Source organism: Zerene cesonia, chromosome 4 (assembly GCF_012273895.1).
Source record: "Zerene cesonia ecotype Mississippi chromosome 4, Zerene_cesonia_1.1, whole genome shotgun sequence".
NCBI lineage: Eukaryota > Metazoa > Arthropoda > Insecta > Lepidoptera > Pieridae > Zerene > Zerene cesonia.
In genome coordinates this window covers 1,853,325-1,873,960 of record NC_052105.1, presented here as the reverse complement: position 1 = coordinate 1,873,960, position 20,636 = coordinate 1,853,325, and the positions used below count along the sequence as shown (strand labels likewise).

General features: G+C 32.4%; 3 protein-coding genes across 7 annotated transcripts in view; all 3 read left to right on the top strand.

The window, feature by feature from the left end:
• Positions 1–4,516, top strand: part of LOC119839691 (SKI family transcriptional corepressor 1 homolog-B) — a 14,694-nt gene extending 10,178 nt beyond the window's left edge. The window contains exons 8-9 of the mRNA XM_038366109.1: positions 3,645–3,789; positions 4,446–4,516. Of these exons, the coding sequence (XP_038222037.1) occupies positions 3,645–3,789; positions 4,446–4,516 (216 nt within the window). The remainder of the gene's footprint in view (positions 1–3,644; positions 3,790–4,445) is intronic.
• Positions 4,517–6,045: 1,529 nt separating this feature from the next.
• Positions 6,046–9,508, top strand: LOC119839626 (60S ribosomal protein L17). Its single transcript, XM_038366023.1, has 4 exons — positions 6,046–6,135; positions 6,333–6,421; positions 6,502–6,774; positions 9,268–9,508. The coding sequence occupies exons 2-4, from the start codon at positions 6,341–6,343 to the stop codon at positions 9,475–9,477; spliced, it is 564 nt and encodes a 187-aa protein (XP_038221951.1). The 5' UTR covers positions 6,046–6,135; positions 6,333–6,340; the 3' UTR covers positions 9,478–9,508.
• A 3,276-nt stretch (positions 9,509–12,784) lies between these two features.
• The window catches only part of LOC119839563 (acetylcholine receptor subunit beta-like 2), a 38,626-nt gene continuing 30,774 nt past the window's right edge, over positions 12,785–20,636 (top strand). For 3 of the 5 annotated variants that reach the window (XM_038365910.1, XM_038365912.1, XM_038365913.1), the window contains exons 1-4: positions 18,143–18,415; positions 18,828–19,021; positions 19,292–19,420; positions 19,794–19,955. In XM_038365910.1, the coding sequence (XP_038221838.1) occupies positions 18,364–18,415; positions 18,828–19,021; positions 19,292–19,420; positions 19,794–19,955 (537 nt within the window). In that variant the 5' untranslated portion in view covers positions 18,143–18,363. Of the gene's footprint in view, positions 12,977–16,781; positions 16,884–18,140; positions 18,416–18,827; positions 19,022–19,291; positions 19,421–19,793; positions 19,956–20,636 lie in introns of those variants that run through there. The other 2 variants (XM_038365914.1, XM_038365911.1) reach the window with 2 other exon arrangements.

The following is a 20,636-nucleotide window of genomic DNA, read 5'->3' as shown; positions in this document are numbered from 1 at the left end:
CAGATTCGAAATTCAAATGTAATATTTTTTTATAATTAAGTGTAACAGTATTTATGGCCAGACTAAGTATATGTAATACAAATCACAGTTATCAATTTAATTATGAAAAATTGAATATTAAACGATAATCCATGAGCAAGCTAGAGGCGACAGGCCGTAATTGAATAAGCAATACGCGCAAGGACATATGCATGTCCCCCGGGACATAGGGCCGGGGACGGAGTTAATTACACGCTCCAAGGACAAACAGATTTGTCATTCATTATTCAGATAACAATTACTTTGTTAAATTTTAAGTTCTACTGTATTTTAATTGTGATTTATTACTTCGTATATTGTGCTGATTGAACATTGTTTCTAAACAAATGCTTACAAGAAATACTTAACTTTATGATGACATTGAGGTTTGATTTTTCAATCCTTATTTAAATTTTATATCTCGAATATTGTATTTAATGTTTTAATAACCCGTATTTTGATAAATTGCTAGACGTCCTATTAATATTATGAACGCGAAAGTTTGTAAGTATGGATGTATGGATGTTTGTTACACTCACGCGAAAACAGCTTTTCGTATCTGTATGAAAATTGGTACAGAGATAGATTATAGTCTAGATTAGTACATATGCTATTTTGAACCAGGAACCACGCGAGTGACGCCGCGGGTTACAGATAGTTTTTATATAATTGTGTAATAATTTATCGAACGGATAATCTATAATTAAGAAAAATCTTGTAATTTGATAAGAAATAAATTTATTATTTATTTATAACTGTGACTACATCGGTATTATCGACATTGGAATTATGTATATTTCGCTATTACGGTGATGGCGTAAGCAGGATCAAATTTAAAACAAATTCTAAGGCATTTCAATGCATTATTTTGTTATTTTTCGGTTTAATTTGTGACAATCGTTTAATCACATATGAAACTATTCGATAATCATAGCCATATCATTAAGGTTAACCATTACTTAAGCTCTCATTTTCGTACTAAAGTTAAATGGAATTTTTCTTCAGGATTAACACAAATAAAGTTTTGAATATTACAATGATACTGAATGTTAAAACGATTGCAGAGAATGTTACGTTTCATATCCACAATGCCTATTGTTTCATATTTAAGCATGTAAAGACTGAATCGCGACATGTGGCGCATGTGGCCTATATATTTTTTTTATCTCGGTTGCAAGTTACAAAGGGGAAAGATAAGGTCAGAGGTCTGAGGCTATATAATTTCAAAAATGGAACAGTTTTGGATTTTTTTTTTAATTTAAATTAAACCTTAAACGGCTTAGTCAGATCAGGTTCAAGTTTATTTTTGATGTAGTAGGGACAATAAACAAATTTCTAGTACTTGTTCTATAATATAATATAGCAAGCAATCCATTGCATATAATAAGATGACTCATATATTTGCCTTTTGGAATGATCCTTTCAAGTCTTATAAATGCGAGATTGTTTGCTTGATTGTCTTGGCTTCACAACACAACGGAGCCATTTTATATAGGAGCTTTGTTTTTGGGGATAGTTAGGAGGCTTGCACCATCTTTAGCTACGCATGTGAAATTTTACAATTAAATAATAGTAAAAGTATTGAACTCCAAAAGTTAAAGTTCTGGATGAAACATAGGCATCCCTTAATGTGATGCGTAACCCATAGCATTGGTTACAAATGCCGACGTGGCATTTAGTTTTTTATTTACCAACCTCATTTGGGAGATGACATTTAAGTCCATTTTATTGGCACGCGTGCGGAACATTAATTTTTCTATTCAGAATAATAGCTAGAGTTATTTGCTGCTTGAAAGGTGAACGATTCACAATAATTATTATTCCTCTAACTTAATGGCATGTTTGATTAATTTATTTTTAGTTTGTTTCAAACAACCAAATTTCCAAAATTTTTCATGATTATGCAAACTGCAGAGATAAGTGTGTGATTTCTATTAGTGTTTGTGTTGAATTAAATATCTACATAACAGGTCTTAGTAGTATTTATCGCTACATTTTTCAATACTACGCGACTTATATTAATATCCAACTTACTTATTTAAACTTTATGTTATTTCACAGTCTTACAAACATATTAATAATCAGTACTTTAAACTTATCTCTATTATTTATAAATGAGAATTAAATTTTTAAGAGTTAAAAACAATTTCATACGGCAAATAACGCGGGTTCAAATCCTGCCACGTGGTCGAAATTGCTTCTAATCTTAAGCAAAAACCAATCGACAAATCGACGCAAACCATTTGTTTACCACTTGGCATATCTGATATTGATATTAAACAAACGTTTCGTGCATTGTATGGTCTGCAGGGCATAATTAATTATTCACACCTCACCAGTGTCGCGGCGTCACGGCATTACGTAAATAATAACAGGATACTTATCTAGTGATGATTTTTTTATTGACAAAAGTGTTTATTTGCATAGGCAAAGCCATATTAAACTTCTTTCGAAACCTAACGTTCTTTTAAACGGACATCTTCGAAGGTGTTTTGGTGATTTTATACTAATTCACTAGCAATCCCGGCGAACTCCGTTTCGCCACCAGATGGCTGTATGTGAAAAATGATTTTCCCACTTTTCTGTTGAAATTTTTCCTGAATTTTCTTTGCTATAAACCTCACGGAGCTCGAGACCTTTCCAACGAATGCAAAACCGTAGAAGTCGGTTCGTGCGTTCTGGAGTTATAGCGTCAGGAAGGAAAACCCGACTTATTTTTATATAGTAGAAGATAAAAATTAATGATCACGGATTATGTACTAGTTTTGTGATTTTGTGATTATGTGTTAGTTTCACATCATCATTCTGAAAGAAAATTCTTTCAGAAAAACACAAATGCTTATAGTATATTGCTGCTTATAACTGTTTAGGTGCAGAGGTAAGCCTTGTGTCAGGTAAGGCAGTAGAGATTTGAACTGTCGTTTAGTTTCAAAATTTCATTGCTACTGCAAGCTACTTAAACATAAAAAACGGAAACAATTTCATTCAAATAAAACATATTCTAACAAAATAGTACACGATGCTTACAAGAGATACATTATGAAAGTTTTAGAATCGTTCAAAATTGACATTACGGTTGTTAGTTAAATGAAATAATATCGAGGAGTTATTACGGTAATTGTCCGCGTGTCCGATACGATAACGGATCGATCTCGTGACGGTAATCGAAGCACAAGCGACACTACAATTAGTGCTTTATTTAAGTGGTTATGTTACTATCTCCACGTTTTATCTTTTGAACAATAAACACAGGTTTGAAATGTTTGTTGACTGTTAGGCGTGAGTTATGATTTAGATTTTAATTCATGCTTTTTTTTAAGTACATATGATATTAACGTAGTATCTATAGGTAAAAATGCGAATCTGTGCGTCAAAAGAGGATTTCCTTAAAAACAGAAATGCTAAAAGAAAAATACGACAAAAAGAAAGGCAAGATAAAGTGACGATTTTTAAAACAAACTTTACAATAATCATAACCAAGAAAAGGAAGTTTATAATCATTTAATATGAGCGAAAACCGATTTTCGATTTTCGAAAAAATCGCATTACCCACACTATTCATGAAATTCCAATACATGGTTATCACTATAAAATGTATTACACTACAAAAACACATCTATTTCCAGTCATGCACGTGGCCATGCCGCAGCGTGCCCACCCCACGCCCCGACTGCTGGAGCAGCCTCGTGCCCAAGGTGGAGAGAGAAGAGGACAGGGAACCATGGCGTCTCCCAGACCTACGTCCACCAATTCACTACTTGCATGACCGTGGTAAAACCTTGTTTAGTTATAATGATAATCACTTGCAATAAGCAGTCGACAAGCTATAGCTTGTCGACTGCTGCTAAGCTTAACCATCATATATGATGGTTAAGCTTAGACGCACGAAACATATTTTGGAGTCAGAATGAGTATAAAATTAAAATTGTACTTTATACCATATGTCAAAATTATTTAATATTGTATTTCATTGTTTAATTCTAACACCAACTTTATTGGTGTATTTATAATTCCACGTTTTATAAGCAATATCTTTGTTTCTCTCACATTCCTAATCAGTCCGACTAGAAAAATAAAACAGATTAATATCATAAGACATTTGTAATGGTTTTAAATAAATAAAAAAAAACAACAAGTAGACTTTTTGTCGAAAATAAGTTCAAAGATGATATACATAATCGCGGCAAAAAGGTTTTTGCGTATACTACTCTTTGGATTTTTGACATCGCGGGCCATTCGCGGTTATTTTATGCATACACAGTATAATATTTTAGAATTAATCTTGCCAGCACCGTTTTTAAAATTTAATCTTTAATCAAAGATTCGGGAACACAATAATTCACTCATGATTATTATACATTAAAAGCTTGGTAATTGATTATATTGTTATAAAATAGTTGTACGCAAATATATAATACCTTTTACAGAGAGAGACAGCTGCGCCGCATGTGTTGCTCCGCTACCACTGCTACCGCCGACAGCACCAGCGCCGCATTAGTTATATAAGTAGTTAAAATATTAATAAAAAAGCAATAACATTGAATATATAGCTATATCTGTAGATATTAGAGTTTAGGTAAATTTGATTTAAGTATTGAATTTCAACCTTGATAAGCAAATAAATCTAGTCATGATATTAATACTAATATTAATAAGTACGTACCTATTATAAATAAAAAAAATATGTCGAATTATATATGGAATGTAATTTAAAACTTCGATTGTAAAATGTTGGGTGTGTACTTAACAAAAATTATCCATAATACCAAAATTTAAATGAGTTTTGTATTTTAATATTCCTTTGTATTTTTATTGTATATATTGTAGAAAACTAAATGACTATGAATTAGAATAATAATATCTATTAACCTTAAATTAATGCATTTATTTTATTTAAATTTGCACGAAAAAATAAAATATTAATAATTATTGTATGATAAGTTATAAAGAAATGTACAAAATATCGATTTTATTAAAATTGATACATTAAAGCAAAATATAGTATGACATCCTTTAAACGACCGTAAGAATAGGACAATTTTTAACTGTATTGTTAATCAACGTATATGCTTTAGGTTTGTAGAAATATAAGTTGTATAAAATTATATAACATAGGTAACTACGTATTAAATAAATGCAAGTAGATAACTTCTAAACATATCAAATTTTTGTACATATTACTAGGTAATCAATTACACATAGTACCTACTTATTTATTGTAGTCTCTAGAACAGATAAACACGATTAAAAATGTAACTATGAATTCAATGGTTTTATTTATTTGTAGCTACCTCAACATTTATGTTCAAGGCCAAGTGTTTTAGAGTCACTTTAGGTATATTACAGATTGCAATAATTATAAGCAGCACGGAAAATCACTACAAAACGTTCAGAATGCTCAACGCTCATCCACACAATAAAATATATCAACGTAATGCAAATTACTACTTGTTTTAATAATAGTCTCATTTTCACAGTCAAGATGAATCTAACGAAAACTCTCAAACACTTAGGTATCCATGTGTAAGCTACAGAGCATGTCAAAAAAACTCTTTTTCTGGCGCAGTCGGATAAATGTGAGTATAGTGCATGAATTCATAATAAGCAAAAGTGTTTGGGTGCATTTGGAAGCATTAAAATAAAAAAGAAAATATTTTATATATAAAACAAAAGTTTTAATTCAAGGCCATGTATTCTGAATTCTGAGAATTTTACTTATATGATGAAACTATTCGCACGAGTTTAATTGATGCACGAGTAGTATTTTGCACAGTATATATATAAAGTTTAAATTGATAGCGTGCATACCCAAGTAAACATCAATGTAGGTAGCTCCGTAAATAAGAAAGTACGCAAATATATTATTTAATCCACATGGTCCTAATTTTTTTACGCAACGGTTTATTAGTTCAACAATTTGTAAAAAAAGTAATAACAATAAAAAAAAAAACATTTACCTTTTTTATTATTTTTAATAAAATCTAAAATATCCATAGATAAAATAAATCTAAATCTGTAGAAATTTTATAATCTGGCAACACGTCATAATATGTCATAACTCATTAAACGTCAAACGTATTGTCTATTTCTTTTCCTGCTCTAAAAGTCTCTTGAGAGGTTGGTTTCGTGTTCGAAAATCCATTTTAATCCTATAAAATTACCTCAAATTGAATTAAAACAATATGTGATATTAAAAAGATCTGTGAAATTAAGTTGAATGTGCTCGTATTTTTGTGAATGCGTAATATTTATCGCAATAACAAGTAATAACCTAAAAGTGGAACCCGTGTGAATAAAGCCGCTCTATTTTTCAGTAACAAAAATGGGTCGTTATTCTCGGGAGCCAGATAATCCAGCGAAATCATGCAAGGCGCGAGGCTCAAACCTCCGTGTTCACTTCAAGGTACTAAAAAGGCGAATTATTCGTTTTGTTTACATGATACAATATCAAACTTGTGCTCACGTCTGAACTTTTCATTTCAGAACACATATGAAACAGCTATGGCTATCAGAAAGTTGCCTCTGCGTCGTGCTGTCCGTTACCTTAAAAATGTGACTGAGAAGAAGGAATGCATTCCGTTCCGTAGGTTTAATGGTGGCGTTGGAAGGTGTGCACAGGCTAAGCAATTCGGAACCACACAGGGTCGCTGGCCGAAGAAATCAGCTGAATTCCTCCTTCAATTGTTGAGGAACGCTGAATCCAACGCAGACATCAAGGGATTAGATGTTGACAGGCTTGTCATTGATCACATTCAGGTACGTTGGAATAGGAATTTTCTATCACTTTGTGGATGAAGCTTTTGATATATTTGACAATCCACATATATATTTATAGATGTATAATATAATAATTATATAGATATGAACACTTGTGACAGTATAACATTTGTTAATAGCTTTCATATATACCTCAGACTAACATTATACGAGTATTATTCAAATTTTGTTGAAGATATTTTACATAATTATACCTTTGTTGAAAGTAATTTTGAATTTTATGCCTTTAAAAATGAAAGAAACTAATAAACAGAATTTATTACCTTCCAGTAATTTTAATTGATTGTTTCATTAATTGTATCTCATTGTTACTTCTGATTAAACTATTTAGTATATAATAAATTGATTTCTAAATCTAACCAAAACATGTGCTAAAACTAGTAAACATTATTATTAAATAACTAGCTGTTTGCCCCAGCTTCGCCTGTGGTACATTATCGGGGTTTAAAGTATCCAATAGCTTTCAGGAATGATGTAGCCTTCTTCTGGTGAAAGAAATTTCAAAATTGCACCAGTAGTTTCAGAGCATTTAGGGTGCAAAGAAACCAAAAAACTTTACCTCTCTTTTCTATTGATATAGACTAGCTTTCCGGCTGTGGCTTTGCCCATGTTGTCAAAGACAGGCAATCATGTTTTTTATCGTATAGTTCTCCTTTCTGGGTCCCTTCAGGGTTGAAATTTGTACCAAATTGTGGTGTTGGTGTAATGAAGAGACATAAAGACAATTATTTCCTCACAATAGTCTTCTTTATTGCCTGTATTTTTAAATGTTATTTATGTTTTATTAATTTTTAAGTGTCATGATAAATTTTTTTCTTATTATTAGTTTTTATTTATTTTATTGTTTGTATAACATTGACCACATTGTATTTTATTTTTACAATTTTTTTTTTGTTTTTAATCCCATGAAATAAAGTGCAATAGCATACATTATGAATAGATTCACTCTCAGCACTATGTAATTCTTCCTACTTCCTACTAATATTATAAATGTGAAAGTTTGTAATGATGTGTTTGTTTGTTGCTCTTTCACTAAAACTACTTAACCGATTGCAATGAAATTTGGTACGTAGACAGCTGGACAACTGGAATAACCTACAGGTTACGGACTCACGCGGTGAAACCTCGGGGTGCAGCTAGTTATTTTATAAGCCTTTTTTGTCCCAATACAGAGCAGATACCTCTTTTCTGTATCTGTTTCTTATTTTGGCCATATTTACCCGTAAAATGAGAAAACCTCCAGGTATCAGCAAATAAGCTGATCAGCTCCATCTACACTCACTGAAATTTCCTACCAATATTTCATCCATAAAATTAGTATCTCTGATTTATGCTATTTGTTTCGTATTAAAAAGTTCACTATAATATGTCATCATATTTTATCATAATTAAATATTCTTAAATTAATAAATTGGGTTCTGGATTTCGTATAGTTGGATTATGACCTGACCTGATCATATTATTAGTATACTGCTTTATTCTGGAAACTGCTTTATTGTGCCTAATGCTGTGAGCTTATAAGTTATAGTTTTGTAGTAAATGATTTTCCTTTTTATATTTGCCTTTTTTGCTTGACATTCTATATCATTGTATAGATTGTTTTCAAAAGGCATAAAATATCATGTGTGAAGATCTCATTTGGCAAAAATGTTTTAATTTTTGACTTAGCTTTTTACTCATACATTTTTAGTCACAAAAAATCTTTTGCATAAAATTATATTATTCCAAATAAGTATATTGCTTGTCACATAGTTTTTAAGCTTGATGTTCATATAGTGTTGTTAATGTCTCAAATTTTTTGTAATCTCCACCTCGATACAGAACTACAGTTCTAGTTCTCCACAAAAAAGATAGCTCTAGTTCTTTTATAGTTCGGTATTCTGTCCCCCAATAGTTAGAATTTATGAATATCACTGAGGTAGCATCCATCCATCCTTTTTGTAAAATTATACCAAATTTTGTATAAAAAGTAGTAACTACTCTACATTCTATAATATTATCAACTCAAAGAAATGCTGTTGTGTATAGAAACATGTTTCACATTCAAACACATTCAGTGCAGATTGTGTATGCCTGCAAGCGTGCCTTTTTTTTGGACATCCTTGTGCTAACTCATATAACCACAGATATGTTGCCATTACCAATCAGCTTTTTTTGTGTGAAAGTGTAACAAACATGAACCCACTTCCATACATTCTTTTAAACGGTTAAACATGAAGCATAAATATTATTAATAGGATTTCATTTGTATTTTGAAATTCTAAGAATTCTAAGTGGAAGAGCATCATAGAAGTGTGTGTATTTATGAAATTCCAGCCTGGGTGATTTTTTTTTTGTGTCTTAGTATTAATTGTTTGAATAGCCCCAAAGTCCCACCATATGCTTTTATTAAATACTTTTAACATTTCATTTTTGTCCTGACATTCATTGGTACCAGAACTCTATATAATAATTAATCCTTGTTCTTTCCAGGTAAACCGTGCTCCCTGTCTCCGCAGGCGTACATACCGAGCGCACGGTCGTATCAACCCCTACATGTCCTCCCCCTGCCACATTGAGGTGTGCCTCAGCGAGCGTGAAGACGCTGTTGCCCGCGCCGCGCCCACTGACGACGCGCCCGCTAAGAAGAAGCTCTCGAAGAAGAAGCTGGCTCGCCAGAAGGAGAAGATGATGAGAGAATAGACGTTAAGGGTTAATAAACAACTTCAACACATGAGGCGTTTTATTTGTGGACTAAAAAGTGATAGCATTGTGGTGTGTTGATGTCTTTTTGTGGTTGTTATCCACCAGGATGTTTAAGCAACTGTCGATAAGACAGTTCTTGGAGAAGTATGAGTAGGTGTAGGTATCACAAGACAGTAATTTGGAGTCAGAAAATAAACATCCTTATTTTTCTTCTATAATGGAATAATCCATAACATTCTATAAGTAGCACAGTAACATCGACTTTTACACAGGAGAATATAATTGACATAAATGTGACCCAAGAGAATACGTGGAATTATTCTCTTGTGTCACACTTATGTCAATTATAGAGTAGACATGTTTGCAGCAAATCATTAGATACATTTCTGCTACGCCTCGACTTCAATGAGACAGAAAAACAGCTAGGACTAGTATAAATTAGAACTAAATAAATTTATATTCTTCCGTCCTTATCTTTTTGATTGTATAATTCGAATATTGAATACACAAACCTTTCCACTAGACAAAAAAAAATAATAAAATTATATAAATCTCTATCCTGCGGTTACACAGTCGGTGGACTAGAACAGAGGGGTATTATCGTTTACATTTCTAATAATTGCTATGTATAATATGACATTTTACCTGAAATGCATGTAAAATTGTAAATTTATAATAAATAAATTAATTTATAATATTAATAAATAAAATAAATTGAAATGCCGGGTTTCCAGTAGCGACAGCCACTTTGGATAGATTGCCAACAAAGAAAATTTTTAGGGGCAAATTCCACGGAAACGGAAACTGCGGCGAAAACGTCGGAGCTTGTAAATATCAAACATTGGTGATATGGATAATGCACATTCTGGCCCAGAACGCTCGACATTACAGTTTACGTCCCACCGAGCTACCATTGCTTCATGTTTTAGAGTTATACTAGCTGTGACCCGCGGTTGAAACCGCGTAACTCCGTATCCCGTAGGAATATCGGTATAAAAAGTGCCTATGTGTTATTTCAGTTGTCCAGCTATCTACGAAGCATATTTCATTGCAATCGGTTCAGTAGTTTTTGCGTGATAGAGTAACAGACTCACACATATGCATCCATCCTCACAAACTTTCGCATTTATAGTATTATTATTCACCAATAGATGTCAGGAAAAAAAACACGAATAAAACACGAATATGACATTTTCTAAAAAAGATTCCTAGCTAGATCGATCTATCGCCCCCGAAACCCCCTATATACAAAATTTCATGAAAATCGTTGAAGCCGATTCCGAGATTCCAATATTATATATCTAATATATAAAATTCTCCTGTCACAGTTTTCGTTGCCATACTCCTCCGAAACGGCTTGACCGATTTTGATGAAATTTTTTGTGCTTATCCGGTATCTATGAGAATCGGCAAACATCTATTTTTCACACCCCTAAATGATAAGAGTAAGGCAGAACAGCGTTTGCCGGGTGCAGCTAGTATATATATAATATATATACAAGAATTGCTCGTTTAAAGGTATAAGATTAATTATTTCTAGGATGTGCCTATTATTAATTCGAAATAAAAAATTACATGTTTTTAATATAATTAAAGTTTATTGATAGGTACGAAATCAAAATCGATATTAAAATGTAGCTTAGACTATTTGAAATACACCTACATATTATCACGAAAACAAAACTGGTTCACTGAAACCTACCTACATAATTTAATCTACGAGTTTTTCATTGTCCACAACCTTTGTATTTATCCCTGCAATGCTGTTTTCACGGAGTTTATTCAGATATTTTTCCAAATAAAAATTCGACTCAGCCAGCGTTTTCGCATTTTCGCTTGCTTCCTTTCTTTTCCTTTTTGCCAATAAAATTTGATTGCGCAAATTATCATTTTCCATTTCTAAACACTTTATTTTCTGTTCATACGTTCGTTGCATGTTAACAAATACAGAATTTAATTATTTATATGGCTTGCATTCAGTTTTATTTCGCAGATTTGCCGCTTCAGAGCAGTATTCTTTTCATTCAACTCGATGGCTCTTGTCATTTCCTGATGTTGTTTATTTGTAGCTTCAAGAAGCTGTTGCCGAAGCTTACGATTTTCATCAACTATTTCCTTCAAGTTTGTTGACAAATAGCTACACTCCGTGTCTTTGTTTGCACTTCTTTGTAATTTCATTATAAGTTTTAATTACTAGATAATTTAAAATTTCATTAAATAAATTTATGATTGCTTCAAAACATGACCCATTTGATTGAAATATGTTAATGCAGGTATGACGGTTCTTTATCTCCTTTATGGTAAATGTGACTACATAGGTTTTATACCGGTATGGTGTAATACTATAAAACTGTATTATTATACTACTCTTTACTATAAAACTAAAAATATAATTTAAAAAAGGCCGCGTGTCTTGGTTGAGATGATTGTTAATTGTCTCAATAGATGGCGTGAGGTGCCCCTTCAGCTTTTGACATATTGTATTAACACAGATGAAAATACTATACGTATTAGGATGATTCGAAGTATTTTTCGTTATCCTACTTATATAATAATCGTTTAACAATTAATGAGGATCATCATCATCAGCCCTTATATGTTCCCACTGCCGGGACACAGGCCTCCTGTGAGAGTTCAGGCCATAATCCACCACGCTGGCCAAGTGCGGGTTGGCAGATGTCACATGTCGTCGAACTTTTGATTCTCGGACATGCCGGTTTCCTCACGATGTTTTCCTTCACCGTTTTAAGCAGTGGTGATGTTATCTACATGCGCAGATAAATTGAAAAATCAATTTGTTTCCTGCACGCTCGCCCGGTCTCGAACCCCGACTTGTCGATTTTGAAGTCCGAGGTTCTCACCACAGAGCCACCACGGCTTTTTAATGAGGTTATCTGGTACTAATCCACCCTAAAACCTCTTAGGTTTTAAATAGCAGTAGCTTACATTGTCCCCAAATGCTTACGACCACCTTTTTAGTACAGTGGTTAACACGTCAGCGTAGAAACGAAAGGTCTTGGGTTCGACATTGTCTTGGTCTAGCAGAGCACAGAAGGCTGATCACCTACTTGTCCATATAAAAAATCGATTGGTGAAACAGATGTACATCATCTGCCCCAAAACCCACTAGGGGACACGCGACTTTATTTTAGAAATACTTAGTTGCTTTTGCCTGATTGTGATTATTTAAAATCAAAGACGGCTATAATTTTCACCGCCTATGTATCGACAGGAGGCTCTTATTTATTAATAAATCAGTCTGTATGTTATTTAGTCGGTACTCAATGTGGGTGACGAAGATTCGTACTGTGTTACTGGGTATTGTGTCAGTATAACGCTGTCGTTGATTGTGTGGACACTGGCCTGTTAGCTGTTGTAAATATATTTATACACATGGCGCACGCGCATACTGCCGTTGTGGTTTGTGTTTGCGCTCTCGTAGCTATTGTTGTAAGCGAGCCTGCGTTGGCGCCAAACAAGAAAATGGAAAGTAAAGGTAGGATTAAAAATATGTATTTTTAAATTATATTTAACCACTATCGCATAGAGTTTAGACTACAATCAACACAGGCTAAACTATTTATTATTTAAAAATATATTATATTTGTCCTAAAATTAAAGCTAGCACACAACTACTGCATTTATTCAAAATTCCGAACCTGATGTACTCGTATATGTCGTAGCTGGTTAAATAAATCGTTTCATTATAAAAGCCTAGGCTCTTTATTTAACGGCACCTATTAATTAACTTCCTGAAAGTTATTCAGCCGTATCGTTTACTATAACATGTTGATAATAATGTTGATATCTCGATCATACGCCTTTCTTCGTACCTTTATTCGTCATAGATTCAAAATTCGTCATAGACTTTAGAGTATTTTTGTTTTCTCGTATAAACACCTATGTACAAGAATAAAATGCGCTTGCAATGTTCACCTTTTTATAAGGAAGCATGTGTAGTTTAGCAGATCAGATAACAAGCCCCGATTTCCTTCCTGTGACAATAAAAAATAAAAAAAAGAAGTATCGCGACAACAAAATTGGTTGCTAAGTGATTGTTGGTTTGCGGCAACTTTGATCGCATAAACTGACCTACATTACCTAATACTGCACTTATCACTCCCAACTCTTGAGTAGGGTTACGAGATCAGAGAATATGTGAGAAATTATATTTGCTTAATTCACTCACTGAGACGGTTTACAGCTTAGACTACCTACGAGGTAAATCGAAAAAGTGTGAACCCACTAGAATGGCGTTAAATTTAGCAAGAGAATGTAATAAATTGAGCAAATGTATCTACACAATAAAAAACAATGTTTTTATAACAAAATTAAGCTACATATTTAGACAAACGGTTACTACGACTGTAAACATCAAATTAAGAATTTGTCATTGACTATTGGTGTACATAAGATGAGAGCAAGTTCTTCTAGACAGCTCAATGTCAGGGAAAAAGGATAATTTATATTATGTAAAAATATTTCTACCGTTTGGTAGCCCTACTCCCAAGTCGGACGGATGCTAAGTAGGTATCTCACCCTATTTTTGACCGATCTTCAATCATTTATACCTTTGCAGTTACGGTCGCGGTTGATAGTGACCCCATTGTTTATTTAACTCTTATGAAATTTAATCTTCGTATTATCAAATAAATAAGAATTAAATAATTGCTATTATTGTCAAATTTTGTTTGTAAATGATTGTACTTATGGAAATAAAACAACTACCAGTACGTTTTCGACTTTCACAGATGAGGCGAAGCATATATTAGACTGATATATTTTCTAGTGACTGTTTAGATTGTGCCCAATGTTACTCAAAATATTAACTCAAAGGTCCTAGTAAATAATATCCATTCAAACATTGTGCGGACCTCTAAAATATATTCAGAAATATGTATTTAAATTATTTAGGTAAGTATTTAAATTATGTAGGTAAATATCCAATGAATTTGGATTTACTTAGTTACTCGTTGAAGATAAGCAACATCTTATCGTGAAGAGAAAAAACTTACATAGATCGAATAGCTTTTAAGGTCGTAACAAACAAACAAAATTTAGCTAGCTATCTTAATTTAGTAGCTTGTAGCGTATGATACGCCCAAAGACCGAAAACGCTGATTTCGCGAAAAACAGGAGGCGAGGCTGTTTCAAGTAGATAACAAAAGCCTGTCATGTTATGACAAACCAGTTAAAGGCGTCACGGTTTTTCTTCATTGGCACAATGCGTCCAGGACTAATAGCATTTCAGCCACGGTCCACGAGTTTCGCTGAGCTATGTAACCTTTCAATATTATAGTCTTAACTGCAACGCATCGTTTTTATTGGAACCATAATATGTATTTAACGATTTGGATCTATTACTTTAACCGCATTTCAAAATGTGTTGAGAGCTTGAAGTTTTAATCGTAAACTAATATAATAGAGAAAAAAAGAAAAAATAAAACAAATATATATTCCATGCGAGAAAAGGATTAAGTTCAGCTTGAGCCTAACGTTGGTTTTCTATTAGATTCTAGTTTCCAGTCAAATATAATACTAGTTATTATAAAACAATATTTATAGTTTGTTCACAGTATATATCACTTGCTTATTGTATTAACCTCCAGACATGATAATCTCGTAGTGTTCCAGAGATAAATTATCTACTTAAAGCAGAAGGGATGTAGTTAACTTATTTTACTTTTTTACATTTTTTTATCTGGTGGTCACAGAGCTTATAGTTTCTTGAAATACACATTAAAATATGCTTTGTATATCCAGAATTATTTGTTGTCACGTTATCGAATCTCATAACCGAAATATAATATCGTTTATCTCGTTATTCAAATTGAATTAGGTACTGCGATTCATGATTGACGAAGTACCTACGCAACGTGACATGACCGACCTCAAGTTTGGCTTATTGGATACGTGAAGAGTAATATGATCGCGTAGGTCAAGGATTACAATAAATTATATTCAAAAATTCTAATATTTCAAGCTTTTACATTAAGGCCTAAACTATAGTTTTGAATCCTTGTCCCAAAAAACGGCTTGGCTATGTCACTCATGGGTTTTTAACGGATTAACGTTATTCAGTATTCTTTTGTGTTAGGTAGGAAGTTGTTGTCATTTGGTCCCGTTTTAGAATTTGCAGTAATGCCGGTACCTCCTCTCCCAGCGACGTTGGCGATCTTTTTTATAAAATAATAATTGAAGTTTCTTATATGTGCTATGTAAGTTATAAAAAAATCACGAGTTATGAACATCACGAGTTACAAAAACATCACCTACATTATTGCTATAGATTTATACTCCGTAGGTTATACCATAGATACCTCTGTCAATAATGATTAAATTCTTAACCCATACTTATTGTTTTACGTTATATTACAATGTCACACGGAACATAAAAATACATTGTAATAGACTGTTACGTATTAGATTTTATGTGTATTGGAAATTGGTCTTAAGTGAAAAATTTACACCTACGTCTTGAACCGGGAAGTGTCAGTGAATGGAGCAATTGTACACACATATTAATTTGGAATGCACAATTTATGTTGACACTTATGGCAGATTTATGGCTATTAGTTTGTTTGTGAGGCTATGAATAGATCTTAAAACCTCTAGTAACGAACACATTTTATTTATTTTTTTCATATAAAACAAATAATATTGCATGTTTTAAACCTGTCTGCGTATTTATTTGTCGGCCCGCTGGACAGATACATTTTGAAGAAAAATTTGTAAAGTAGCTGCTCGATTCTTAAAAATCTGCCCTTTGGCCTCTTAGATAACACGGAACTTCAAAGGTCCTACAATGTCCAGGGTTGAATGGAAGAATGTATATAAACTATCATTACCAATGACATAATGGTCATGACATTGTAAGCAACTTCCTACCTTGAACCCGGAAGGTTCGATACGGTCATTCCCTTCCTTATTGTAAACGCATTTCTGGACTAGACAAATCGTTATATCATCGTATTGAATCTTCAAGCTCGCCTGTTTAGTTCCGTTTATATGAGTCATACTGATACGTTATATTACATGCATATAAGCGATATTCCTAGATATAATACTAGTAAAACTATCTGTGTAATAAGATGAGCATATTAAACAGTTACCTCAAAAATCATAACCCATCTTCATATATGGTGGGTACATCTGTGGGTTGGTCGTAGGTAACTAGGTCAAAATTCAATTCAATTTGATAAAATGAAAGCATCCTTTTTCTAGGAAAATCTTTGAAACAAACAACAAACAAACACAAAACAAGCTGCACTTTCAAATATTCTCTAACGTTTTTTTTACAGAACGAAAAACTATACAAGAAAAACCAATTATCATACGAAGAGTACCGAGTGCCTATTTTTATCCATTCAGTTTATGGCCTTTACCAAAGTATTCTGTTAGAGGTAATGAATTTTTAACATTTTAGTTAAATACAATAATACTTAACTACTTATCTAATAAAGAAATCCCTATTTTATTAATATTTTAAATGCGAAAGTAACTCTGTATGTCTGTCTGTTACGCTTTCACGCCTAAGGCACTGAACCGATTTTGATGAAGGGACAAGGACATAGGACACATTTTATCGCAAAAAAAGGATAGAAGGGGTCGAAATAAGGGGTAAAAGTTTAATGAAAGTTCGTTATTGTCAAACGGATTTTGATGAAATTTGGTATGAAGAGGGAGCTGAACTTGGGAAAGGACATTTTTTTTTAATGTGGGCATAGCGGGCAACTGAGCTGGTGGTAAACTATCCCCACCGCCCATGAACATTCGCAGACCTCTGAGAATGCGCTGCCCGCTTATAAGGGGTAAGGAAAGGATTGATGACTAGAAAGAAAGAATGGACTGGGAAGAGCAAGTATACTTTATTGTAATAGGAGATAGAGATAGGAGATAGAAACTAACTTAGTTACTCTGTCAACGGGTATGATCCAAGTTTGACCATGACTGGTCAACCATTATTGTAGAAAAAGATCACGAGTTGCGAGTATGTGGAAATACATGTCTATTTTACGCAGTTTTGCGGGATTTAAATTAAATAAAGCTGGCAACATTGTTATAGAGGCGCGCTGCTGCGCTTCGTGCCTGCGGGACTTGTTTCTTGGTAGGCTCATGCCATATTATACGTGGACATTCACACGATTTACATCTTTTGAAGTTCGAATTTATTTAGAACTTATCTAACTACTGTTCATTGTATGTTATCTTAATTTCCTTTACTAATTCTCGTATTAAGTAATCGATTTAAATATAAAAGTTATAATTATGATTACCATGATTCCAGAAAACGAAGAATTTGAAAGCTATCATGTAAGAAGTATAAAAAATGTCCAAGTAAGACAAAATAAAAGATAAGAAGTGATTTATTGATGAAGATTCAGGAGATAACATTACAACTAAATTTCTATTTTATTATTAACGTTATTAAAATTGTAGATTGACGGCTCACACTTTAACTTTTTTCTTATTCATAAGATTTTTATAAATAAATAATGTCATATGTTTTTCTTCCTCTTTTATTTTTATTTGATATTGAATTTTTATATTAAGTACAAATATAATATTATATTATCTGTGATACAAGGTAAGACACATGTCGTTGTCAAAATATGTGTATCTAGACATATTAATTAAAAATTAAAAAGTATACTAGTTCCTATATTTGTCTCTGAACAGAAATGGCGCTGTGCTCCATTTCCTATTGTTCCTTGAAAATGGGCGGGAATACTTTTGTGCGAATATTGATTACGCATGCGCCTGGAATTCGTTACAAATTAAAATTATAAATTTTTCTCGTACATCCAAAAGCTGCATTACGTGTTTGCTGCCACTTGGCTATTGTAAACATTTTTATTACAAAAAAAGTAATTACGTCCCAATATGAAGTTGAGTTTTGTATGGTTGATACTTCACTATGTGAACAACTGTTTGGGTGAGTACTTTTCTAATTATTTATCTCTTCACAATACATAACACTAGTAGACCTTCAATAATTTATTTACTTAAAATTACTTGAGTTTTTTTCAATCTATTGTGTTAAGTTACTTATTAGCTAGTGGACTGTCCTAGCTTCGCTCATGGCACATAAATTATTTATGTGAATCAGTGAAGACGAATCTTCTGAAGGTGAAAGATTTTTGAAATCGGTCCAGTAGTTTTTGCGTGAAATCATGACAAATATACACAAAAAAAAGTGTTCCCTCTCTAAAATAATAATTAAAATTAGTTTAGGTTTACCGTTATTGGTATTGAAAATAACAAAATTACATTTCTTCTTCATTCAAATCCTACTGGCAAGCGCAATGTATTATTTGCAAGACATTAACACATTTTCTAATTTTTAGGGGTGAAACTTCTTGAAGCAAATCCGGACGTAAAACGTCTATATGACGATCTTCTAAGCAATTACAATCGGTTAATTCGACCTGTGACTAATGTTACTGATATACTGACCGTAAGACTTGGCCTAAAATTGTCTCAGTTGATGGAAGTCAATCTGAAGAACCAGGTCATGACTACAAACTTGTGGGTGGAGCAGGTAATTCATTATTTATTGCAAAAAATATTTTCAACCCACTGTTTTAACAGGATAACCATTCAAATGGCAACACTATTATTGCATTTAATGCTATTAGAACTTGTTCTATTCTATCAATTGTAGCTATATTACACTGAGAAATATATTAAGCATATTTTGGACCAGAATGAAGTCAAGTAATGAATTTCAAATTGTCTCCTAGCCCTACATCCATTTAAAAGTACTCATAGTCAATCGAATTACAATTAATAAACTTTTATTATGTTTCAGAAATGGTTTGATTATAAACTACAATGGAATCCGGATGATTATGGTGGTGTAGAAATGCTGTATGTACCGTCAGAACATATTTGGTTACCAGATATTGTGCTGTATAATAATTGGGATGGAAATTATGAGGTACTTATACAAATATGAAGAGTTCACATGCAATGTTTACTGCAATCACTTCACATGAACCATTAAAAAGACAATAAAAACAAATAATAAATGTTCTACTGAGAACACATCATCATCATCATCTAATCATTGGATAGTTTTCTGAGATTTTCATCAAACTTAAGCTCAAGTACTCATTTAAACATAATGTTAATGGAGTAGACTAAAATCTGATCATCTATTCATTATCATATTTCTTTTAATATTTTGATACTTTAACTATAGGAATTTAGCATAGTTACAAGTTTTTGTTGTATATAATGATATAAATCTATATACTGATATAAATTATCAAATCTTTACACCATAAAGTCAAAGAAATCCCTAATTCCAGGTGACACTGATGACAAAAGCAACATTGAAATACACGGGAGAGGTGAACTGGAAACCGCCAGCTATTTATAAGTCGTCTTGTGAGATAAATGTGGAGTATTTCCCATTTGACGAGCAGACTTGCTTCATGAAGTTTGGTTCATGGACATACAATGGAGCTCAGGTTAAAAAATTTTTAATCTATATATATATAAAATTCTCGTGTCACAATATTAGTTACCATACTCCTCCAACACGACCGATTCTCATTAAATTTTGTGTGCATGTGGGGAAGGTCTGAGAATCGGCCAACATCTACTTTTCATACCCCTAAATGATAAAAGTAAGTCAAAACAGCGTTTGCCAGATCAACTAGTAATTATATAAGTATTATATATATACTTGATTTATTTAAAAAATGTGTCTGTACAATTGATATGAAATACTATAAACTGCTCAGATATATTACCAACTTTTATAATAACAGTATCAGTTTATTATTGTAAATTTGTATTATTTCTTGCAGTATGTTGCTGATTTTGTTTTTTATTAATGTTTCCTACATTAATATTGAAAAAAGCTATATTTTTCTTTTAAAATATTTTATTGACCAATAAAATGGTTCTTTAGTATCAGGATATAATAAGCTATTTATTATCAGGATAGCTCATTTTATTGCTCAGTATTGAAAGTAATTTATTCAATTCATTAATCTATAGTTTTTAGATCATATTAAAAAAAATTCTCAACTTCTAATAAAGCCAGAAACTGATGTATCTACACTAATATTATAAAGAGGAAAACTTTGTTTGTTTGGTTGTGATGAATAGGCTCAAAAACTACTTTTTTTTTTTTTTTTTTTTTT